The sequence below is a fragment of the Drosophila novamexicana genome, unplaced genomic scaffold (assembly GCF_003285875.2).
Source record: "Drosophila novamexicana strain 15010-1031.04,08,12 unplaced genomic scaffold, DnovRS2.1 tig00002010-arrow-arrow-pilon, whole genome shotgun sequence".
Taxonomy (NCBI): Eukaryota; Metazoa; Arthropoda; class Insecta; order Diptera; family Drosophilidae; genus Drosophila; species Drosophila novamexicana.
In genome coordinates this window covers 82,403-106,060 of record NW_020824923.1, presented here as the reverse complement: position 1 = coordinate 106,060, position 23,658 = coordinate 82,403, and the positions used below count along the sequence as shown (strand labels likewise).

Genomic DNA, 23,658 nt, shown 5'->3' with positions numbered 1-23,658 from the left:
ATAACCCACTCTCTTATTTATATACAAATATATTAACATATTATATATAATTATTATATAAACATTACTTTTATTTTCATATTACAGTTATTTTCTACAAAACCCTTGTAAAATGCCATGAGCATTTGAATTGCGCGCCAAGTACGCTGGCGCCATCTACATGTCAAGAGTGTCGGCAAGCATCTAATTGGCGGGTTGCCATTCGATTTGTTTGAATTTTAGGACATTTTCGCTGGTAATCGAACTAAATATCGTTGCGCGTGCCATCTATCGTAAGCAAATATTATGACGATATGAAGATTCTATCGATATATTGAACCATCCCTAGTCCAAGGAAGTATTGGGGTGTTTGGAAATGTTCGATATTTGCGTAGAAATTTATAAAGTCAAACGAAAAACAATGTATTAAAGTTGTAGTTAATTAATGCAAAACTAGTGGCAATTAATCAGTTCAATCGTGTGCCCCAAACGCAACAAATGCATTGGCATTAACTGGCGCCAGCCAAGTGTTTGTCCAAAAACCAAAGAGAACGACGGAAAGAAAAAGAGACTCCGAAGATGTGTCTATACTACGGCCTAAATGAATGAAATGTGAAATGTGTGTGTATATGTAGGCGAAGGCGACGGCGACCAAGGCGATACCAGCTAACTGTGCATATGTCTGCTTGTGTGTGAGTGTGTGCGCTAGTATGTGTATGTGTATGTGTATGCGTATTCGCCTGACGCTGCATGTGTGTGTGTGTGCTGCACACTGAAAGAATCAATAAAGGATGTGCTGTAGATTTTTGCAATACCAGCAGCAGCAGCAGCAGCGAAAACCTACAAAAAACCAATTAAAACGACAACAATAAAGAACAGCAACAACAACAACCACAACAGCAGCAACAACAACAACTAGCAAATAAACGGTATTTGTGTTTTGTTAAACCAATCCCCTGCCCTGCGCCAACCCCGCCACTGCACACCTACGCCCTTGCCCTGTAACGGTAAATGTTGTTGCGAAAATATTCAAACTGTAAAATGTGTAGCAATTGTGAAATGTAACTGAAAAACGAATAGAGAAGAACTGCAAAACAGTGTGTACACAAATTCGAGTGGAAAAAACTTAAAAACAAAAGCTGTCGCACACACGAAAGTCAATCAGTCAATCAATCAATCAATCGAACGGTAAACAAACGGGCGCAGGCGTCGCGCAGCTGAAACCATGAAGTGCTGCGTAATAATTAGCTCGCTAATGCTGCTGTCAATTGCACGTAAGTGTTGTAAAACCAATTAAAATCAGGGTGGATTGTGTCAATCAGGCTCACACTTGATTGATTGATCGATTGACTGCGTTGATTAACTATTTATTATCAATCCAATTGCAGAGCACATTGGCAGCGTCGAGGTGCACTTCGAGGCACCGGACAGCGGCTTCTTTCTGAAGCACGCGCGTCAACCACCTGTAACGCCGGAGATTGCCAATGTGCCGAGCTCCTCCTCGGTGCCGCCGACACGTAGCCGCATCTCATACGACTCGGTGCTGTCGCTGGATCGCTTCACTGTCGTGGAGACCACACAGCCCGTCTCCATACGCGCCAGCTACGGCCCGTTCTCGACCAAGCAAACGGTGCCCGCGCGCTACATTGTGCCGGACACCATGGACACCAACCAGGCGGGCGACTATGTGAACGTAAGAGATTCCTTCTTACTATTTTAAAATTCCGTTGCATTGTAAATGTGTCGCCCACAGAACTCGACGGCCACGCTGCTGGAGCTGCAGCAGCCGAACATGCATCTGGACATCTCGGCGCATCTGGTGCGCGGCAGCGTCTCGCAGGATTCGCCGGTGCTGCGCGTGCTCTTCCATGCCGGCGCCGATCCCGGCGGCCATTTGCAGCGACAAAAGGTCTGCGTGCTGCTTCACGTCGCCATGGCCAATGAACAACCCCTGAAGGGACGCTGCATGCCCGAGGGCGAGGATGGAGTCTGCGTGGCCGAGGTGGTCATACCGCTCAGCTGGTGGCCAGCGCTGCCGGCGCCTCGCCACAGCCGCGATGCCAGCAGCAGCAGCAACGGCGCCGGCGGAGGTGCGCCTGGACAGATCCCGCCGAAGGTGCCGCAACGCTATGCTCAGGTCTCGTACAGCGTGTTCGAGCCGCCGGTGCGCAATCCGGAGCAATGCGAGCCGAAGGTGCAGATCCAACCGTTGACAACATTCGCTCAGGTGCCGCTGCTGGCCGCCAAGACGCCGTTTAAGGAGCTGCGCGCCGATGATTCGGTCACATTTCTGCTGCCCCAGCATCCGCTCTATCCCATGTCCAAGCTGCATGTGCCCGTCTATCTGCATCAGTATGCGGATCAGGAGCAGCGCGTCGCCGCGTTTACGGTCCGCGCCCGCGTCAAGGCCGGGCTGCGCATCATGGGCGCCAGCGCCGCCAGCGATCAGTGGAGCATTAGCATCGAAAAGGAGAATCCCAAGCATACGACGGCTCGTGTAACCGCTTTTCGCAAGGAATCCTCCGATTCCTCCTCCTCCTCCTCCTCCTCCTCCTCCTCCTCCTCCACCGCTGCCGCCGGCAACACGGACGGCAGAGGCAACTTTACCAGTAGCAGCAGCGCCAGCAACGAGGTGTACGAGGTCTTCTCCTGGCTGCTGGAGGTGGCCGACGATCCCAACGACATTTTGGACGGGGGCAAGATCGTCTGGTCCGTCACACATGTCTACGATACGCCCAAGGACAAGGACTCCTCGGAGCTGATTGCTACGGACGATACCAAGAAACGTCTGATTGCCAAGCTGGAGATCAACAAGGACGACATTCAGGCGGTGCTGCCCATGGCCAAGATCTGGGAGGTGATGAACACGGCGGTTCTCACTGGCCGTCAGGTGGCTCAGGCCATGAAGGTCTTTATTGTCTCGCAGGCGGGCAAAGTGGCCGATGTTACCCTGCAGAGCTCCTGCCATGCCGAGGACGAGAGCGTCATCAAGGTAGGAGAGAGAGAGAGATGAGTTAATGGATCCTCACTTCATCCCCTTTTTCCATTGTTGTGTAGGTTTCCTCGTCGTGCAGCTCCGTTTATGTGGATGGCTCCGAGCAGCGAGGCTCGTCCAATGCTTCGGTCATTGTCAAGTATGGCACCTATGTGGGCGTGGCCAAGTTCATTGTCTGGATGCCCGAATTCCCGCTTGAAGTTTACATATCCGACTTTCGTCTATCCCAAATTAAGGGCTGGAAAGTAACCGACGACAATCACTATCTGTAAGTGTAGCGAGAATCAATTCATAAATAGAACAAAAAATACCTGAAAGTAACGAATAGCGGGTAAGAAGTAACGAGTAGAGTAGACAGTATTCAGTGACGCGTAAAAACATATAAGAAGAAATACGAAATGACAGTTAACACGCAACTAGTCATAGAGGGGTAGGGGTAGGGGTTAAATAAGATATAGCAAGAACGAAAAAGTAGTGAGTGCAAAAGGTAAGGAAAGGAAAACAAGTAGCGAGAAGCAGGCAAATATTATAATAAGAAAATGTATCAATGAGTCACGAGATAGAAGTAGCGAGTGTAAGCATAAACATATAATGTAATGAGTACCAACTAAAAAGTTAAGAGTAGAGAACATGCAACGGTTAAAAAGTAACGAGTAGGAAATCGCAAGTAGCGAGTAAGAGGATAGTGATGAATAGAGAGCAGCGATTGGGGGGCAAAATTAGTGAGTAGGCAATTATATATGTATTAGGAAGCTAAAGTAACGGGTAGCGAGATAGAAGTAGCGAGAACAAACAAAAGGTAGAGAGTAGCAAGTGAAAAGTAACGAGTGGGATATATGCAACGAATAAGAGAGTAACGAGTAGGTAAACGCAAGTAGCGAGCTAGAGGAAAGTGATGAATAGAGAGCAGCGAATGGTAAAGAATAAAGGGAAGTCAATCAGAAAAAACAAGTAGAGAATAGGCAATACAAATAGTATTAGGTAGATAAAGTAACGAGTAGCGAGTCAGAAGAACTGTTCAATTAAATATGCTTTTCTAACGCCGCCCTGCGATACGCTCCGCTTGCACAGACACAACAAACAATCCAGACGCCGCAAGAAGCGCTCGTATATGTGGAACCCGAAGGGCAGCAGCTACTACAACAATGTCGGCGCCGAGAAGACCATCTGTCGCGCTCGCTATCAGCAGAGTCCCGTCGAGGTGTACGCCAAATTCCTGGCCATCGATCAGGTGAGAGCTCAGTCGGCGCGCTCAGTCGTCCCACAATTGATTCGTTTAATGACCATATCCTTCATTTGCCAGAACTCTGGACGCATTAGCTACTTTATCTCACGGCGCACGGGACTGCGCGTCACGGACTTGGTGCAGCCGCTGCTGCGCGTGGCAGATCCAAAGATCGCCTCGCTCAAGGGCCGCATACTGCAGGGCAAGTCAATGGGACGCACCGATGTGCAAGTGCTCTCGCCGATCACGGGCCGTGTCATTGGCACCAAGGAGATACGCGTCGGCAGCGACAAGGTGAATCTCTCCAAGCTGATTGTGCGCGTCATATCAGGCCTGCAGTTGACCATCACGCCGGAAAATGCCATCGAGAACGGCTACCTGGCCGAAACATCCGTCACGCACAAGCTCACAGCACAGTATCAGGAGGGTCTGCTCGACATCGATCTCGAGTTCAACGATGGCTCCAAGACGCCGTTGCGGTAAGTCCAGTCCTAAGCAACTTACATTTATTTAAAGCTGAATGTCACGATTGATTGGAGATAGAAAGCCAAATGTCGACCCTGTGTGTGATAAAGGTTGAAGGTTAAAGCTATGTTTTGGGGAATTTCATCCGCAAGTGAAGACAAAATTTAAGGGAAAAGGTTGTAAGAATCGTTTGAGCTTCGAAAAGATTTGTGAACTCAGCTCCAAAGATTCTTGTGCAAATTAATTTGTGAGTTTCACACTTTGCGGAAAATCAAATTCACCTTGGTGAAAACGTGGGATTTGAAAGCCTGAACATCGATGCAAGACTCTACGAAAAGTCCTAATGAATACGTGTCACGGCGATTTGGACAGTTCCATCCGCAAGTGTGGACAGAATTAACGGAATATAGGCTATGGAATCAGCTCCAAAGATCCTTTCCTTCCTTTCCACACTTTTCGGAAAATCCACTCCATCTTGTGGAAAGGGTTTTTTGAGCGGGACTTGAAGCTTGAACTTAGATGCAAGACTTTAGTAAAAGAAAGAATTAACGTAAAATAGGCTGTGCATTTAGGCTGTGATATCAGCTCTAAAGATCCTTTCCTTCCTTTCCACATTTTTCGTTCAATCCACTCCATCTAGTGGAAAGGGTTTTTTATGCGGGACTTGAAAAGAAAGAATTAACGTAAAGTAGGCTGTGAATTTAGGCGAGCACTAAGCTCCAAAAAAAACTTGAGCAAATTCATTAGAGACTTGTTTCACACTTTTCGGATAATCCACTTGCCTTGGTGGAAATAGATTTAAGCTTGTACTTAGATGCAAGACTCTACGAAAAGTCTAGAGTATGTGGTATTTGGACAATTCCACCCGCAAGTGTGAAATAATCCTTGTTACTTTTCAAATTGAATAAGTGGGATTAGGGGGAAATTGAGGTTTTCCACGAAAAATGTGTGGAAATTAGAAGGAATAGGGCAACTTGGAAGGCTGAAAAATAATTGCTCGTGTAACAACTCGTTGAATTTGTATGCATTCACAGCGACATTGCGGTGGAGGACTATTTCCTGCTGGTGGAGAGCCTGGACACGGAGGTGGTCGCCTTTGCGCCGATGCTGGCCTCGCATCATCCGCGCGTCATCGCCGTCGGCGAGGGCAATGGCAATTTGCTGCGCGTCACTTTGCTGCTGTCGGAGGAATGCCGCATGCGACGCGGCCCTGGCGCCGGCTCGTCCTCCTCCTCCTCCTCGTCGTCTTCGGGGGGCAGCTCCTCCAAGCCGAACAAGCCGAATGCGGCGCCGCTGGCGAGCGCCCTGGCCTCCATTGAGGTGGACTTCAACAATGTGGACATTGTCAGCAAACAGGAGTCCATACAGAACGACGGCACCGTCGGCCGCGAGCGCAAAAACTATCGCAACACCGGCGACCTGGCGGACATCATAGGTAAGCTCAGCCCAGGCTGAACCAGAGTTGATAACTAATGAGATACGCTTTAAGCAGTTGGCATACCGCTGCGCGACTCGAGCCAACAATACGAGCCCACGGTGCAGGCGCGCCAGCATCGGGCCAGCATTCAGGCGGTGCACAAGACGCACTACGGCAGCCGGGCGGGCGGCATTGGCAGCGGCAACATGTCCTCCATGGAGCTGGGCATGTACGTACTGCTGACGGCCTTCTGTTTTGCCATCATTGTGTTTGTCATCTCGTGCGTGGTGTATGCCTCCAAGTTCCGACCGGCCATGATTGAGTCTGGCCTCGATCCGCTCTCTGGCGCTGGCAAGACCAGCGGCAATGCTGGCGCTGGCGGCTTTCGTGATGTGCGCCTCAAGGAGTCCACTACCAATGCCCACGACTGGGTCTGGCTGGGACGCTCCACCATTGACAGACACTCGCTGGCCGTCAACGACACCGTCAACAATGCCCAGCAGCCGCAGCCCCAGCAGCAGCATATCAATGCGCGCGGTAAGCTCTCACTAGATGCAGTTGATACTCGCCAGTATTATAACAATTCTGTTGCAGATTCACGCATGCGCATCACCAGCAACCCGATCATCAATTACGACAACGGACGGCGAGTCAGCTCCTTTGACCAGCAGCAGCCACAGCAGCAGCCGCCCAAGCTGCAGACGCACATTGTGCCGGCATCCAATCTGAACAAGATCCACACCGACAAGTAAGTGCACAATTCCAGCTGTTAGCCGCAAAGCTCATCTAACAATTCTTACAGCTATCTGCCTGGCAAGGACGCCGTCGCTCCGGAATACAAGCCGCCTGTGCCGCCGCATCGCAATGTTGGGACACGCGCCCTGTTGCCGCCACAGCTGCCGCAGTCGGCGCCCGTCAAGGTAGGCAGCGGCAACTCTCTGCCTCAACTCCGATTAATGCTTGTTTTCTTTATTTTTTTTGGTGGTCATCTAGGAAAAGGAGATGATCAACAAGCGTCACAGCCAGCAATTCAAGCGCGAGCCGCTGCACAACGACAACAACAATGCGACGCAGCAGCCGCCGCCGCAGCCGGAACGTCAGCATCAGCGCAGTCATAGCCATAGCCACAATTTTATACAGGAGCCAGCGCTGCGCTTGGCACACATGAAACTCAAGCAGCATCAGCAACTGCAGCAGCAGCAGCAGCAACAGCAGCAACAACAACAACAGCAGCAGCAGCAGCAACAACAGCACGAGGAGCTGCACAATGCCGAGAAGCTGGTGGAGTACACAAATCCGCATCAGAAGAATGCATTTCAATTCGATTCGCTGACACCAAAGAGAGTAACCAAAGCAGCAGCCGTTGCAGCAGCAACAGCAGCAGCAGCAGCTGCCACATCGCCAGCCATAACACAAATCAAGGGTTAGACGCAGATTTATTGACTGTCAATAAATATACTAATTGTTGTCTTTGGTTCCCCTGTTTTAGAGAATCACAACCACAGCATATTGAGCACCGTTGCGGATGCGGCCAATTCGAATGCCACCGATGAGCTAGCCCGGCTGCCGACACCGCCGGCTCTCGGACATGGCCACGCCCACATTAGCAGCGAGCCAACAACAAAATCGTCGCGCATCAAGCGCGCCACAGTTGTTGGCAATCCCATGTTCTCGGCCACCGTAGACGATACGCTGGCACCTGGCGAACGTCTGGGCCTGGATGATCTCGACATGGATTACGAACAGATCATGCACTACTTCGATAATCTAAAGGTGTGATTGGCACATTTAAATGGGATATATGTTAATCTTCTCTCCCTCGCTCTCTCGCTTGCAGGAGTCAAATGCCTGAGTACAAGAGATCATTGCTAAAATTCGCGAGATATTGTCAACATTTCATCAACGATACCAGAATGTCGTTACGCCCCTAACAACGCCCACGCGCAAGCAGATCCAAATGCTAGACGAGCTCGTCGCCGTTCGAATTGCAGTTGGAGACGGAAATGGAAACGGAAACGGAGACGGAGACAACGAGGCGATGCCGCCGCCGCCTGAGCATTGTCCAAAGCAAAAGTTTCAAATTCCAAGCAAATGCAACTAAAGGGTAACTTGTACACACACACACCACACACACATACACACACAAGAAACGCAATTCTAGCAATCCAAAACCTAAAAGAATACTCAATACAAAAATTGTACCCAGAGTTAAACGCGACGCTGAAAACAAGAAATATTTATTGCCTAGACCTTAAGTTCATACCATATAAAAAGCATAAACTATATATATATATATATAGTATATATACATAGACGATATCGTGCATATATATATATACAATTTGTTCAAGTGTCGCAAGCCCCCTCCCCTCCCCACACACACACTCTACCCCCTCCAGCCCAATCAATGCCAGCACAAGTGGGCAAATGTTTGTTAATTGCGTGCATTTAGGCTTAAGAATTGATATATATATATATATATATATAAAGATATGTATGAGAGCACAAAGCATAGCTTGTTTCCAAATTGCTTGCCAACTCTTCTGCTTAAAACGATACAAATACGTATATAAGTATATGAAAAACTTCAACTGGTAGCAACAATTGTGAAAAGAAAAGAAAAAACTTAAGAAAAAGCACACATATTTTATACGAGATCTCGGCCTCATATGCATATCTCTCTCTCTCTCCCTCTCTCTCTTATTAGAACTATAAAAAAACAAGTGAATTTATGCATTTGTTATTTGTAACTCGTTTTTGGCCCCTTCCCCCACCAACCCTTTGTCCTTCGTCCTCAAAACCACTTGTGCAAAAGCTAGGCCAGGGAGTTGGGCACGTTGCGACACAAACTCGATAAAGAAAATTTCAAAACTATGCTACGACATATATATATATATATAGTATATATATATATCTAATAACACGCATACTATAAATGTATTTAAAGAAAGAAAGAAAGAGACATCGCTTTATAACTGTATAAGTTGGCTAACGAGTTGGCCCAAATATCGCAATCATAATATTATTATTATCATTATAATTACAATTACAATTACAATTATAATTGAAAAAAAACCCTAAGAACTAAATACATTATAATAATAATAATAATTATAATAATCGACAACCGAACACGAAAAGTATATAGACGCTTATGAGCTTTATTTGAACACGATCGCATTAATGGACAGCAAATAAAGTAAAGGGAAATGTGTAACCAAAAATATTCTATGATATTACCAAGCGATTAAGCTTTATATAATATTAAAACCTATTTATAGAGATATATATATGCGCATATACATACGTACATATATATATATATATATGTATATATATTATTGCAATTATTATTGTCATTATCATTATGCTGATTCACTTTTACTCTGATTATCATTATTATATATATATATATATGTATTTATATATTTATGAGGCGACAATTTTAACAAAGCTAAATGAGAAAAAAATGCTAAACAAAAACAAACATAAATCAATTACAAAATGAGCAACAAAGAAAAATGTTGTTAAACGAAACGAGCAAGAACAAAAAATATGCCACAAATTCGCTGTAACCCATTAAATAGTGCAACATATATATGTAATACATGCACATATATATATATATATATATATATATATATATATATATATAATACATAAGTGTACTAAACAAATTGCATCCTTATAAGTGTGTAACTGTCTATAACAAGAGCTAAATAGGCTCTCTATGCTATCGTTTGATTCTTCATATATATATATATATATATATATATGTATATGTAATGCAGCCCGAGCTAATTCATTCCATTAGCAAAAGTTTATTTTTGTTTTCTCTGCATATACAACATCATAGATTTAAATAGACATATGTTTATGTTGCGTTTCTGTGTTTTTGTTGTCATTTTGTATTATTATTATTTTAGTTTCGCATTCGTAAGGCATTTAAGTATTACATTTTGTTAGATCATTAAATCATTGTTTCATAATCATATGTTGTAAATTGTTCCGTCCAACAACAACAAAAAAAAAAACAAACGAAAAGAAAAACGAAAAAAAAAAAATTGTAACAAAAACAAGAAAAACCAAACAAGAAAAAAACGAAAAACAAAGCAATGCAAAAAAGCAAACACACAAAATAATTAAAGCCATATTGCATAAATTGAAAAACACAATTCTAATTTCTAATAATTATGCACATATAATTATTTATTATTATTATTGTAGAACTCTGTAGTTCAATCACAATCAATCAATTGCCATAATGCTTGCTTTCGTAGAGTATCTGTAGGTCTGCACATATTGTAAATAAGACATTACAATATCTATATATAAATTTAAGCTATGTTGCTGTCTCCCTCACTCCCCCCCCCCCCCTCTCACGCTAAATTAATATTGTCTTGGAACTACAGAGTGTTATGATATTTGTATTGTTTATAAACAAAAAAACGTCTAAGCAATCTTTTCGACTTGTTCTAACATTGTTTAAGCCTAAAAACTAGTTTTGATCTATTATATATAACTTGTATCTCAAATTCTACGCACACTTTTGGGCATATCTTGTAACACACACACACACTCACACACACACACACACACACACACACACACACACACACACACGCAGACAGATCGCATTGCCTTGAAATTGTATAGCCTTGATAGCTTGCAAAGTCCCAGTGCTAGTGCTAGTGCCATATTCAATCAATCATTAGTTGTAGGTCAATCATCAATCATTTTGGGGCATGCCTAGAGCTTAACACGAGCAAAACGCTTGTTCTCTCTCCCTCCAAAAATTTAAAAGTACTATAGAATGCGTAGATTTATAACAAATAACAAAAATCATTTCAAACTCCGAATGCAACGGCAGCTTGACTGACTGACTGACTGACTCTGACTGATTGAAGTTGATGGACGGTAGCCAAATCTCGTAACGTTATGAGCAATGATTGATCAATCACCATTGATTGTACAACTAATTAGCAAATTTGAACACACACACACACACATACACACACTCGCACACTCACCTACAGCCAGCAGACAAATAGAAAGATGTACAAGCCGCGTACATCTTGATGTAAGATGTGAACGTGTACGTGTACCGATTCCAATGCAAAGACTTTATTTTTTTTATTATGTTTAGATATATATTTTATAACGAATTATTTAATTATAATTTACATACCTTGTTTAGCACATACGATTATGATTGATTGTATGATTGACGCATTGTACAACATGTTAAGACAATTTTTTTCGAATTTCTAGTCAGTTCGAAGCGTACAAATCGTTTTGTTACATCACAACACAAACACACACCCACACACACACACACACACACACACACACATCATATACATCATATACGTATAGAAACCAATCCAATTATTTTTGCCATGCTTTTTACCAGGCCCAAAAAAAAAACAAAAACAAAAACCAAGAAAGAACAAAATAAAAACCACACACAATCCTAAGGCTAAGCTATATATGAATGTATTTGTATGTATTATCCAAAAATGAATATTACTAAAGTAAAACCTAAAAAGAAACGAAAAATCGAAAAAAAAGATTGCACACAATTTAAAGCAAATATTTAAGCAAAGATTGCAATTTCTGTTTCGAGTCGTTTTTTTTTATTGTTTTTATTTAAGCTAAACCTAAAAATCATAATTATAATATAGTTAAAGAAAATATAAAGAGGCATATGTGAAGCAAGATAATATAAAAGGCCAGCAAACAGATATCTCGTAATATATCTAATTATATAGTATATATATATATATATATATATATACCAACTGTACACCAAATGCAAGAGAATGCGAATTGTTTAAGCTGCTTTCTGCAATTGATATATGTGTATGTATGTAACTATGTAACACACACACATATATATATATATATATATATATAGTGTGTACATACACACACACACATACACGATGACGTATATATATAAAGATAATGAAATTCGCTTTGGCACTTAAATCTAAGATAAAACACAATCCTAGCTCCCACGCTCTCACTCTATGTCTCTCTCTCACTCTCTCTATGTCTCTGTCTCTGTCTAATCCATTTGTCCATTTACATATAACGATATGTAAGTTCTATGAATCTCCCACCTCTCCTTATTGACCTGCTTCCCCTTCCAACTCTTTCAACGATTTAACTGCACCCCGCTGCTGATTTGCACCTTGCCTAGAAAAAAAAACACCAAAAACTAAAGAAAAAGCGATCAAATATAGTTGGAAAAGCAGTTAAAGAAGTAAGAGTAAAAGTAAAAGTAAAAGAGAGCCACCGCCGCATAATTGTTATAACATTGTATCAGTTATTTCGTAGTTGTTGTGTATGTATTGTATGTATTGTATGTAAGTATGTAAATGTGTGCTTACTCCAAAACGGACACAATCGATAAATCGATAGACCGATATGTCGATTGATCGATAAGTCGATAAATCGATCGGGCGATTGCTCGATTCTTGTTGTTGCTTTGGAGCGCACTCGTTTTCTTATATTTCAAAAGCTAGCGTGATATATGATTTTAGCCCTTTTGTTGTTTTACAACACTGTGCAAGCAAAAGTACCTCCCCCCACTCACACACACACACACCCACACACACGCATGCAGGAAATGCTATCCACAGGCTTACAAGAAATATAACTAAATACAAAGCATATGCATATATACAAATTAATATATATGTATATTTATATATATATATATATATATATCATATGAAGCGCTTTTACAACACTTATGTATGTTTGTACGTACAACCACCCCCTCTACCCCCCGCTTGCCTCTTCTCCAGTCGGTTCTCAAGTCTTTTCGATTTGCAGCTTCAAGACAATTCTTTGCTTCTTTTATGTCTACTTTTGATTCTGTTATCCAGTTCGTTGAAATGAAACCAAAAAAAAAATATAGTAAAAATATCAAGAACAACAAAAAAAATGCAAAAAAAAAAAAGATGAGTAAAGAAAATCATATGAAAAAACAATGAAGTTATAGTTGCCATGTAAACACTTGAGTAGTTTATTATTATAATATTATTAAGTGGAAAACACATTTTGTTTAAACGAGACATCAATTCGAAAACAATTAACAAGAACACGCAAAAGAACAACAACAAGAAGGAAACAAAACAAAAACGAAAAAAATGGTAAAACAAAAAATATTATAAATATTCAAAAACTGAAATATTAATTTAAATAAAATAATTTATTAATAAACCACATATTATGAAATGACATAAATTCTATGAAATGTATGTTCTTATCCTTGCTAATTGATTGCTTAAGATTTAACTGTATTCCAGGACGAATGTTTCTGCAAATTTTCAATTGCAATTGTAAGTTTCTATTTTGATGTCATAAAATCTAACTTTAAGAATTTGAAAAAGAGTCCTGTGTCAAACAACTCGTGTGAACAAGGACCATAAACTGTCCAAAGGACATCAAGAACGTCTCTATGGTTTCCGAGATATGGATATTGTCTTTTTTAAGGACATTCCATTGACCACCCAGGGAACCATTCTGATGTCCTTTGGACAACAAGTGCTGCTTATTCTGCCAACTTAAAATATGTAATCAAAAGGACGGAAATCCTAAATAGAGCTGAGGAAAGGAGGTTTTTGTTGGCACAGATAAATGGCTGTATATACAATGAAAGGGTCGAAAGTCCTTCAGAATGCCTAGATGTGAGTACAATTCTTACATAAATTAACAAAGCTATAACTCATCCGTATCCTTGCAGATCCTGACAAGTCCTGTGTCAAACAACTCGTGTATACAAGGACCATAAACTGTCCAAAGATCGTCCTTATGGTTTCCGAGGTATACATATTGTCTTTTTTAAGGACATTCCATTGACCACTCAAAGGACCATTCTGATGTCCTTTGGACAACAAGTGCTGCCTGTTCTGCCAAAATATGAAATAAAAAGGACGAAAATGCTTCAAGGAGCTGAGGAAAAGAGGTTTTTTTCGGCACAGGTAAATGGCTATAGATCGGCCGTATCCTTGCCGATCATGATGTCCTTTGGCCAACCGTTAGTGCTCATCCTTCCGATTCAGAATATACAATGAAAAGGACGAAAGTCCTTCAGACAGCCTAGATATGAGTACAATTCGAACGTAAATTAACAAAGCTATAACTCATCCGTATCCTTGCAGATCCTGACAAGTCGTGTGGCAAACAACTCGTATGAACAAGGACCATAAACTGTCCAAAGGACATCAAGATCGTCCTTGCCGTTTCCGATATATGGCTAATTTTCTAAAAAGGACATTTTTCAAATGGCCATAACTCGGCCAAATCCTGAAGGATATCGCCAGGATATGGCTTATTAAACTCGTGGCGAGCAGATCTATCGATTGGCATTCAAGGATTTCCAGGATTCGACAAAAAATTTCATCGAAATTTTTCCAAGGGGGTAAGTCGCAAAATTGGCTAAAATCGAAAAATTCCGGGCTAACTTGGCCATTTGAAGGACTATCGGGATGTCCTTTGGCCAGCAAATAGTTCTCGGCCTCCCATTTAAGAATTAACAACTCAAAGGACGAAAGTCCTTCAGACAAAAAAGTTTTAAGGACAATTTTCTATACTAAAAATAGGCTATAACTCGGCCGCATCCTTGCGTATCCTTGCGAGTCATGTGTCAAAAAAATTGTATTAACCAGGACTACCAACTGGCCAAATTTCATTAAGATCGTCCTTGTAGTTTTGGAGTTATTCAAGGATTTGTGATTTCGGGCCATTTCCGTGCGCTTCCGGGACAAAAATTTTACAAGTCAAAATACAAGTCCTGGGCTTCTTAGATGACCCCATATTTTTATGATGCAGTTCGATGCAGGGGGTCCATACGAGCCTAACGCACCATGTCCTTTGAAAATCTGCAAGGACATGGCCGAGTTATGTCCTTTTTTCATAACATAAAATGCCTTCATATATTTTTTGTTTTGTTTCATTTAAATGTGTTTTTATCTTTTCAGACTGACAAATTAAGGACTACATTGAGCTCCAAGGACCTTCACGAGTAACAAAGCAGATTTTTGCAGGATCGGACTTTAATTAAGCTAGATATGGTCATTTTAAGTTCAAACTCGATTTGTATAACTTTAAGAGAAATAATTAAGAAATTAACATACAAAACAACAAATTTATCAATTTAAACATGAATAAATCATTTGTAAAAAACGTCTGATTTTCGTTTTTAATGCGTTGGAGATATGTCGTTTTGAAACGACATATCTCCAGCGCTCTGATTTTCGTTTTTAATGCGTTGGAGATATGTCGTTTTGAAGCGACATAGCTCCAACATTTGCATTGCATACCCAAAAGGGGCGTCTGTTGGCAGCCGCTGACTGTCGAGATTTTTCTTAAAATCTGCCAAAATACCAGGCGAACAGAAATGCCCAGAAGGTCGACGCAGAATATTTTTTTTTTGAAAAAAAAATTTCGTTGCATACCCGAAAGGGGCACCCTTGCCGCCGGCTGGGTGCCAGATTTTTACTAAAATTTCCGACAAAATACCAGGCGAACAGAAATGCCCAGTAGGTGGAAGCAGAATATTTTTATCTGCCGAACAAATTCATTGCATAGCCTCACGGGGCGGCCTGGTCGGCGGCGACGCCCCAAATTTGCCCTAAAATTCCACTGAAATACCAGGCGAACAGAAATGCGCAGAAGGTCGCTGAGTGCTTTGAATAAAAATATTCATTGCATAGCATTAAGGGGCAGAAATGTAACTCACTCAAAATGAGCACTGTTAACTAGCCACTCATGTTAAGTGAGCGCTGTAAGCCGGCTGTTCAACAACAGCGCCAGCTGCTGCAGCTGTGTAATGTAAAAGGGCTGCTGAAAGAAAAAGCATACATGTTTTTGGACCATTTCAATGCACATTTTGCAGGGATCTGATCCTTTAGGTTCGCCAGGACTATATCGATGGCATGGCATAACCAAGGATACGCTAGTCAACTAGAAACCATCCTGGGGGGCGGGACTGTTGCTGGGGGCGGCTGTTAAAGGCAAGCATACATATTGTGGAGCCCGTTCCATTTGCATTTGGCATGGAGAACGTTGTCCTTTAGGTTCGCTAGGACTATATCCATGCTATGGAATAACCAAGAATATATAGGTCAACTAGGCACCATTAGGCATTATTTGCCCATTAAATGTTGTCCGCGGGCGTGGCAGAGTTGGCTGAAATATACGAAATGAAAAATATATTAGTTTTTGTAAACGCAAATACATAGGTTTGATAAGACATGCCTTTAAGGATTCGGAGGTCCTTAAAATCGACAGAATTGTACAAAATGTTCATTTGAGAATCGACGCGGCGTCCATTTTGGCCAAAATCCGTGGCATGAAATAGCTAACCAAGCTCCTTCAGCTACCAACGTTATTGAATGTTAAAAAAAAACTGAATTAGTATTTTGTAAGCTTTTAATATCGGTTGAATTAAGTCCGACTTCGGAAATATATACCTTTAGTAGTTCGTAAATGTCTTCAACATCAGAGACAGATTACTAAGAAACTTGGATTTCGGTACCGAGAAGCATTAAGCAAGCCCTTTAATGTAACCTCAGAAGGCGATTTGTTTACATGTCAATTGATATTCCTGTTACGAACGATATTATAGATAAGCCGAAAAACTTTACTTTATAGCATATTTTTACATATTTTTTTTTATGCGACGTGAGTAGAAGATATCCATTAAATAAAACACAAACATTCGTGAGTCTATAAAATTAATGGACTTCTTTCAATTGTGATAGCATTTTTGTTTAACTTTAGAATACGATTTTCTTTATGGCTATTAACACTGCCGACAAGTCCGCGCAAGTCCGAAAACGTAGCATTTACATTGAGAATTTGCACTTATAATGTAACTAAAGCAAAATCGACAAAAGTCGGCGCACAGCAACTCGAGTTAGCGACGTTCAAAGTCAGGTAACGCATAAGAAATTACACACAAGCATAAGTAACACACATACATATATATCAATTGCGAAAACACACACCCAAACATGCGTATGCATGCCTGCAGAGAGAATCGGCTTATCTGCTTTTGCATCAATCACATCGACAAAACGGTATAACAAAATAATAACAGGCGCGCAGCAAAACAGAACATGCCCAGTTGACTAATGGGGCCACACTGTCAACGAATTAAGTTGAGCAGCTGCATAAAAGCGGCGCTCAGAAAGCAGAGCACTCGAGTTATTAATTGGACCAATCAGCGATCAGCACCGAACAGAATCGTGAGCGCGTGAGCGTAAGTACGAAAATTGACAGCGAACACACACACGAACAGCTGGCTGCTTATCTCTGGCTCTGGCTCATCTCTGCGCATTCTCCTGCTTGCGCGTGTGTGTGTGTGTGTGAGTGTGTGCTAAGCAATGTAGCCCACGCGAATTTTGATCGCTTGCTGATTTTCTGTGCGCCGGTTCTTTCGTCCGCTTGAGTCACTCACAATTAAAGACTCTGTTAGCTCGAGCTCAGCATTCAATATGGCGCATGTTTCTAACAGGAGCTGTACACAGCATCGTTTGGCATAAAATGAAGCGAATATCTAAATTTTGAGCCAAATCGACAAAAAAAGCACATTTTTTTCTCAAAATAGCAAATTAACTCTTTTTTGATGCTTTTTTTGTGAATATCTCGGGTGAATATTGTCTGATTTTGTTGTGTTATACATTTTTGAATTCGTGCGGAGCCCTACTATCAATTGGCATTCAAACATTTCAAAACTCGATGGGTTAAAAAAAGTTGTTGACCAACAAACGATTCCGTTTCTAAAGTCAAACTTTTCTAATGATTTTTTGAGATATCTCGACCAAATGATGTTCGATTTTGGAATTTTACACAATTTTAGACTCGTAAGAAACAGTGCTATCGATTGGCATCAAACGGAGAAAATTTTGACCCAAATCGACCAAAATGCGTTTTAGCTAAGGGATTTTCGCTCGAAGAGTCCAACAAATTTATATAATAATAGCTCGGTAAATGTTCCATATTGTTGTATGTTTCAATTTAACTGATTTGATGGCATTTTGCGCTAGAACATTTGTGCGCACCAAATGCGATTTGTTCTATCAGAACTTTTGCCAATTGCCCTTATAAAGTCGTGTTCTTGAAATTTACGCAACATTTGGCGCTTCTTTTGACGCGTGATCTTGACGTTTGCCGATGGCGTCAACCTGCCCCGTTATATATATATATATATATATATATATACATTTCTATGTATATATAGATAGATATATATATCGGCCACGCCTCCCACTCACCCACCCATTTATGTTACGCCCACTCGAGGCGAGGATCCATGTGGAACGTATCAGTTTTAATATTGTAATACCCATTGAAAATGTTTAAATGGGGTATGCTGTTTTTGTGCAAAGCAAAGCTCTTTAAAATGTATATATATACTTGATCGGGATCAATAGGCGAGTCGATCTAGCCTCGAAATTTAAAAAATCTACAGACTTCAGATGTGAATTGTGGTCGAGAACTCTTGCTACTTCCGAAATATCGATAAATATCGATTCACTCTTCTTGCTATGTAGACTCTCTTATGGCATATACAAATGGAGAATATGTCCCTTTTTTAATAACTTCTCCATTTCACTTATTATCAAAGTTAGAGCGACGCGCTTTGGGATGCACACACCTTGACATACACTTTACGAGCCTTGAGAATTTCGCAAAGATTTGACTTCGAATAGCCAAGTTAAATGAGAGTGCATTTCTCATATGGCGGGGGTAAAGTAAGAAGAAGACGCTGCGCATGCGTCGCGTGTGTGTGCGTATCTGCTGGGTAGAGGGTATCTGCTAGTCGAGTGCTGAGTAAAGGGTATCTGCTAGTCGAGTGCTGAGTAGAGGATATCTCCTAAGTAGAGGGTAACTGCTAGTCGGGTGCTAAGTAGAGGGTATCTGCTGAGTAGAAGGTATCTGCTAGTCGAGTGCTGAGTAGAGGGTATCTGCTAGTCGAGTGCTGGGTAGAGGGTATCTGCTGAGTAGAGGATATCTGCAGGGTAGAGGGTATCTGCTGGGTAGAGGGTATCTGCTATTCGAGTGCTGAGTAGAGGATATCTCCTAAGTAGAGGGTATCTGCTAGTCGAGTGCTGGGTAGAGGGTATCTTCTGAGTAGAGGGTATCTGCTAGTCGGGTGCCCACATGCTTTGGGTTTGTTTTTAAGTGCGTTTCACGTTTTAATTCCAATTGTAAGAACTTCCAATTTGAGCGACAGACCGACATTTTGCCACACCAAGATCGGGCTGTAACTGTGCGAGTGTGTGTGCGAGTGTGTGTGTGCTCGACTTTCATTTGGGTCTGACTCGGTGAAGCGTATAAAAGCGCCGCGCGGAGGCTTCAACGTTTCAGTTGCTTTTGAAAAATTCGTGCACTCCGCAAGTTCGAGTTGGATCATTTCGGAATAATGTCTTATATTGGCAACGTATCGGATGTGGAGTGCGACAAGAACGAGTTCTCCAGGCCGCGTCCTGCGGGCATCGTCACCAAAATGGCCGCCCACAAGCTGTCGTCGGAGCCGAAGTGGTCCGACAAGCGCGAGGATGATTCCGACTCTGAAGTTTCCTCGCCCGACAATTTTCTAACCAAAGGTCGCCGTTCAAACCGAACTAAAGATAACATCTATAACACACGCTGATAATATCTTTTGAATTTCCTTTACGCTCAAGAATTTTTGAACATTTTACGGCTTTTTAGAAAATCATTTCGTCAAATTTCGATTCTTCTTAAGATCCGATTTTGTCGAACAAAAAAGTTTTGGTTAATTACGAAAAATCGGTTTTGAAAAGTTTCGAATCTATGAAATATATTCATATATACTTCCGAACAGACGTATCCTTTTATCGGTTGCCATATTTACACATGGCGTACTTTGACGGATCGAACTCCTATATCACATATACTATATATCTAGTTATATTAGAATCAATCAGATGAGAGTTAAGTTCTGATATAAAAGACCTTTGCCTTTGTTTCTGAACATTTCCTGACCAACCGATGCTCCATTTGGATAAATCCCTTTCAATATAGACTCTATGTATAATTCTCTTTTAAAAGTCCAGATATATACATATATATAGCACATCTGAGAAACATATGTCCAACTCTTCGGTATTCCGAAGTTTACACTAATTTTTTAGTTTTTTAGTCTAACTGCATGCACATTTTGAGTGCAAGTCCTTGAAAAGTGAAACCTAACCTAAAAACCTGAAGGGAAACCCAATTTTAGCGAGCGCTACTTTATGGAACTGCCCAAAATTGTACATATTTCGTATGGCAATTCATGGAAGTTTATCCTTTCTTTTTCGAAGCTAACAATTTCTTTTCTAAGAGCATGCTTTAGGAGAATATGGTGAAACCTAACCTAAAAACTTCCAACTGGCATTCAAATTGAAAAACCGTTAAATTCTCTACTTTTCGCAGTTAACAGTATTTTTTCTAGCTGCTCTGACATGCTTTGAGAGTGCGTGTCCTTAAAAAGTGAAACCTAACCTAAAACTTTTAAATGAAATACGAAACTAATGGGCGTTACTTAATGTAACTGATCGAAATCTTTAGGTATTTCGTTTTCCATTTCATTTCGAAGTTAACAATATTCTTTTCTAACTGCCTGCTTTAAGAGTTCATGTCCTGCACATAAGCCTAACCTAAAATATGAACATATAAACCTAACCTAAAAATTTGAAGACGAATCAAATTTGAATGGAACTGCCTGAAATTATACATACATATCAACTGTGTTTCATTCACATCTGACAAATTGAAAAAGGATTTGGTTTAAGCTTCACTTAATTTGCTCTGACTGAAACCTAACCTCAAAGTTGCACTCAAAGAGCCCTTGGCAAATCTGAGGGATTATCCTTAATCTCCCTTCAATTTAGTCGCAGTTTTATGTAGTTCGGCTGAGATACTAACTTGAGCTTGTCTGGAACTTGCAGGCGCCTTTCTGCTGACGCCCTCGTATGAGCTGTCCATGGAGCGGGCCGCCTTGATATGCGAGAAGATGAGCTTCAAGGGCTGCTTCAGCCTGACGAAGACGGCGACGGGCATTCTGTTCAAGTTCTCACATCCGGACGATTATCAGGCGGTGTTCAAGAAGGGCTTCCACAAGGTGACCGGCGCCCGTTTCTATCGCAAAGTAAGTGGACAATCCGCAGGAAACCCTCGACAGTGTTGCCAACTGCTGCCCGAAAAATGGCTGAAACTAGCCGAAAAACGTAGCCAAATTAGTTACAAGCTAAAAATGGCCAGCTTTAGCTTGAAAAGCAGAAGAGCTGGCAACACTCTAAATATAATTAAATGCTTCCCCTCTCTCTCTCTCTCCCCCTCTCTGTCTCTCTCTCTGTCTCGCTCTCCCGCCCGCTGAATTCTAAATTTTCTTTCAAAACATTTTCCACATTTTTGCAGCAAACATTCTCGCGAAGCGTGAGTATATTGGCGACACCTTGGCAACAGCTTCTCCTCCTCCAACTTGTCTTCTTCCCAAAAAAAAATAACCCATATATCTCGAATCACATATAAAACTCTCTCCATATATATATATATCTTGTCAATCTGTGCGATCTTGTGGTTTCCTTGCAGATTGCCATACCGTGTCGGCCGCGCAAGACCTTCACGCTGTACGTGCTGGATGTGCCGGAGGATCTGCCCGTGGAGGATATACGGCATGCCATGTACAAGTTCGATTCGGTGGTTGAGGTTGTCCGTCTACACATCTACTCCAGCCCCAGCCAGGCGGGCGGCGGCGCGGACAAGGTTGAAGGTGAGCAGCTGATCCAGCAGAAACCAGCATCTGCCCACCCGAACCCGTTGCCGGGCCAGACGCTGCGCCGCGCGGCCATGCGAAGTAATGTACAGAAACCAATTGACCCAAAGCACACGCCCACATACGCCCACGCCCACAGCTTGGCCAGAAACTCACGTCCAGCTACAAATCTTTCAGGCAGCAGCAGCAGCGCCAAAAGCCTCGTCAGCAGCAGCGGCGGTGGCGGCAGCGGCGGCGGCGGAGGAGGCGTTGGCATTGTGGGCGAGGCCATCGAGAAGGCGGAGCGTCCGGAGCGGCGCGAGCTGCCGCCAGCTGTCATACGGATCACGCTTGCGTCCATGGATGAGTACAACATTTTGCTGCAGAACGGCCTAAACTTCTACGATGCCACGTTCTTTCCCACCGAGGCGAACATCTCCCTGAAAGGCGCCAAAATTGACTACAAGCGTCGGTAAGAGCCCCGCTCTCCCCCCCCCCCCCCTCTCCCTTCTCCCACCCCTCTCTCTCGCTTTCCCTGTCTCTATCTAGTTTCTACTTCCACATTATTTCAAGCATTTGAAGCAAACCTTCTTTATATTCGATAGTTTATGTTCCTCTTTTCGATATCTTTTTTGACATATCGATAAATATCGATTTTGAGAGTTGGTTTTTTTAGCATAACTCGAGAACTAGCAGAGCTAGCTACACCAAACTTGGTATTCGGGTGCATGTGAAGTAAATACAAATCACAAATATTTCACCTTTTTGCTACCTGTACGTAATTCCCCAAGAACTCCATTTAAAAGCTAGAGCCTGGCAATTGGGTATGTGCACACTTTTGGCTGACTTATTTAAGACCTGAAAATTTCATATAGATCGAACTGTAAACACTTGAGTTTATCGGAAATATAGTTCTCATAGAGTGTGCATGTAGAGAAAATGAATATAGGGTATCTGCTAGTCGATCATGCTCGAACAGGGCACACTTTGACTTTTGACTTTCTTAAGTTAAGTACAACAAATCTTGGACTGAGACTAAGTAACAGATGTTGTTGCCTGTAAGGCTCCCTCCCTCCCTCTCACTCCCCCCCCCCCCCCTCTCTCTCTCTCTCACTCACTCGCTCTCTTTCTCGCTGCGACAGCATGCTGGATGGCTCGATACCGGGGCGTGTGCGCGAGCTGCTGCCCGTATTCGATGCAGCTGGCTTCTGCAAGCTGCCGGCGCCCACAAGCAAGCTAATTAAGCCGCCGAGGTCATAAGCGAAGACGACGGAGACGACCCCACATGTTCCGGCTAGATGGGCAGCCAGACAGACGACAGACAGTCCCGACCCCAAAACCCATTGACGACAATTCTCTATTCGATTTTGAACGGATGCTTCGAACGTTTCCGCTGCCAACTACATCTATAATAATATCCATTTTTGGCTAAAATCAAAAACGAAAAAAAAAAACAACAACAAAAGCTAAACAAACATTTACTCTACTTTTTTTTTGTCTATTTTTTTTTGTGCCTAGTTTTATTATTAAAGGCCCATAAAAGGCATAGCGCTTAATTTGTTTCGATTGTCTAACAGTATAAAAAAAAAAAAAAAAAAACAATAATAATATAAATGAAAATCATGAAAAACTATTTTCAATGCCAGACGGAAATCAACAAATTCAATTCATTTTTCACGATGAAAAAAAATATATATATATAAATAAATATTTATATATATAGATAGATATAGTATATAGATCTGAAGAGCTGCCTCTTACCTGTGAGAGCTTTTAGCTCGGCTGTTGGCAAATTC

At 42.1% G+C, this 23,658-nt stretch overlaps 2 protein-coding genes and 1 long non-coding RNA gene across 7 annotated transcripts; all 3 read left to right on the top strand.

Moving 5' to 3' along the window:
* The first annotated feature begins 862 nt into the window (after positions 1–862).
* Positions 863–8,391, top strand: LOC115768753 (transmembrane protein 132B). Its single transcript, XM_030713440.1, has 13 exons — positions 863–1,253; positions 1,368–1,672; positions 1,733–2,971; positions 3,037–3,242; positions 4,046–4,205; positions 4,278–4,678; positions 5,699–6,099; positions 6,157–6,618; positions 6,676–6,829; positions 6,884–7,001; positions 7,075–7,504; positions 7,571–7,854; positions 7,919–8,391. Exons 1-13 carry the CDS (start codon positions 1,205–1,207, stop codon positions 7,931–7,933), a joined length of 4,224 nt encoding a protein of 1,407 aa, XP_030569300.1. The 5' UTR covers positions 863–1,204; the 3' UTR covers positions 7,934–8,391.
* A 4,883-nt stretch (positions 8,392–13,274) lies between these two features.
* On the top strand, positions 13,275–15,246 carry LOC115768744. 2 transcript variants are annotated; one of them, XR_004018619.1, is made up of 4 exons: positions 13,275–13,781; positions 13,838–14,075; positions 14,256–14,515; positions 15,075–15,246. It is a non-coding gene; the product is annotated as an uncharacterized LOC115768744 (long non-coding RNA). The 2 variants fall into 2 exon arrangements; XR_004018618.1 differs by having other exon boundaries at positions 13,838–14,515.
* A 4,269-nt stretch (positions 15,247–19,515) lies between these two features.
* Positions 19,516–23,422, top strand: LOC115768742. Of its 4 annotated transcripts, none has more exons than XM_030713431.1 (6): positions 19,516–19,709; positions 21,057–21,256; positions 21,526–21,543; positions 21,700–21,880; positions 22,061–22,334; positions 23,005–23,422. In XM_030713431.1, the coding sequence occupies exons 1-6, from the start codon at positions 19,526–19,528 to the stop codon at positions 23,120–23,122; spliced, it is 975 nt and encodes a 324-aa protein (XP_030569291.1). In that variant the 5' UTR covers positions 19,516–19,525; the 3' UTR covers positions 23,123–23,422. The 4 variants fall into 4 exon arrangements, with proteins under 4 accessions (XP_030569291.1, XP_030569290.1, XP_030569288.1 ...); XM_030713430.1 differs by having other exon boundaries at positions 21,700–21,964; XM_030713428.1 differs by having other exon boundaries at positions 21,700–22,334.
* Positions 23,423–23,658: the final 236 nt, after the last annotated feature.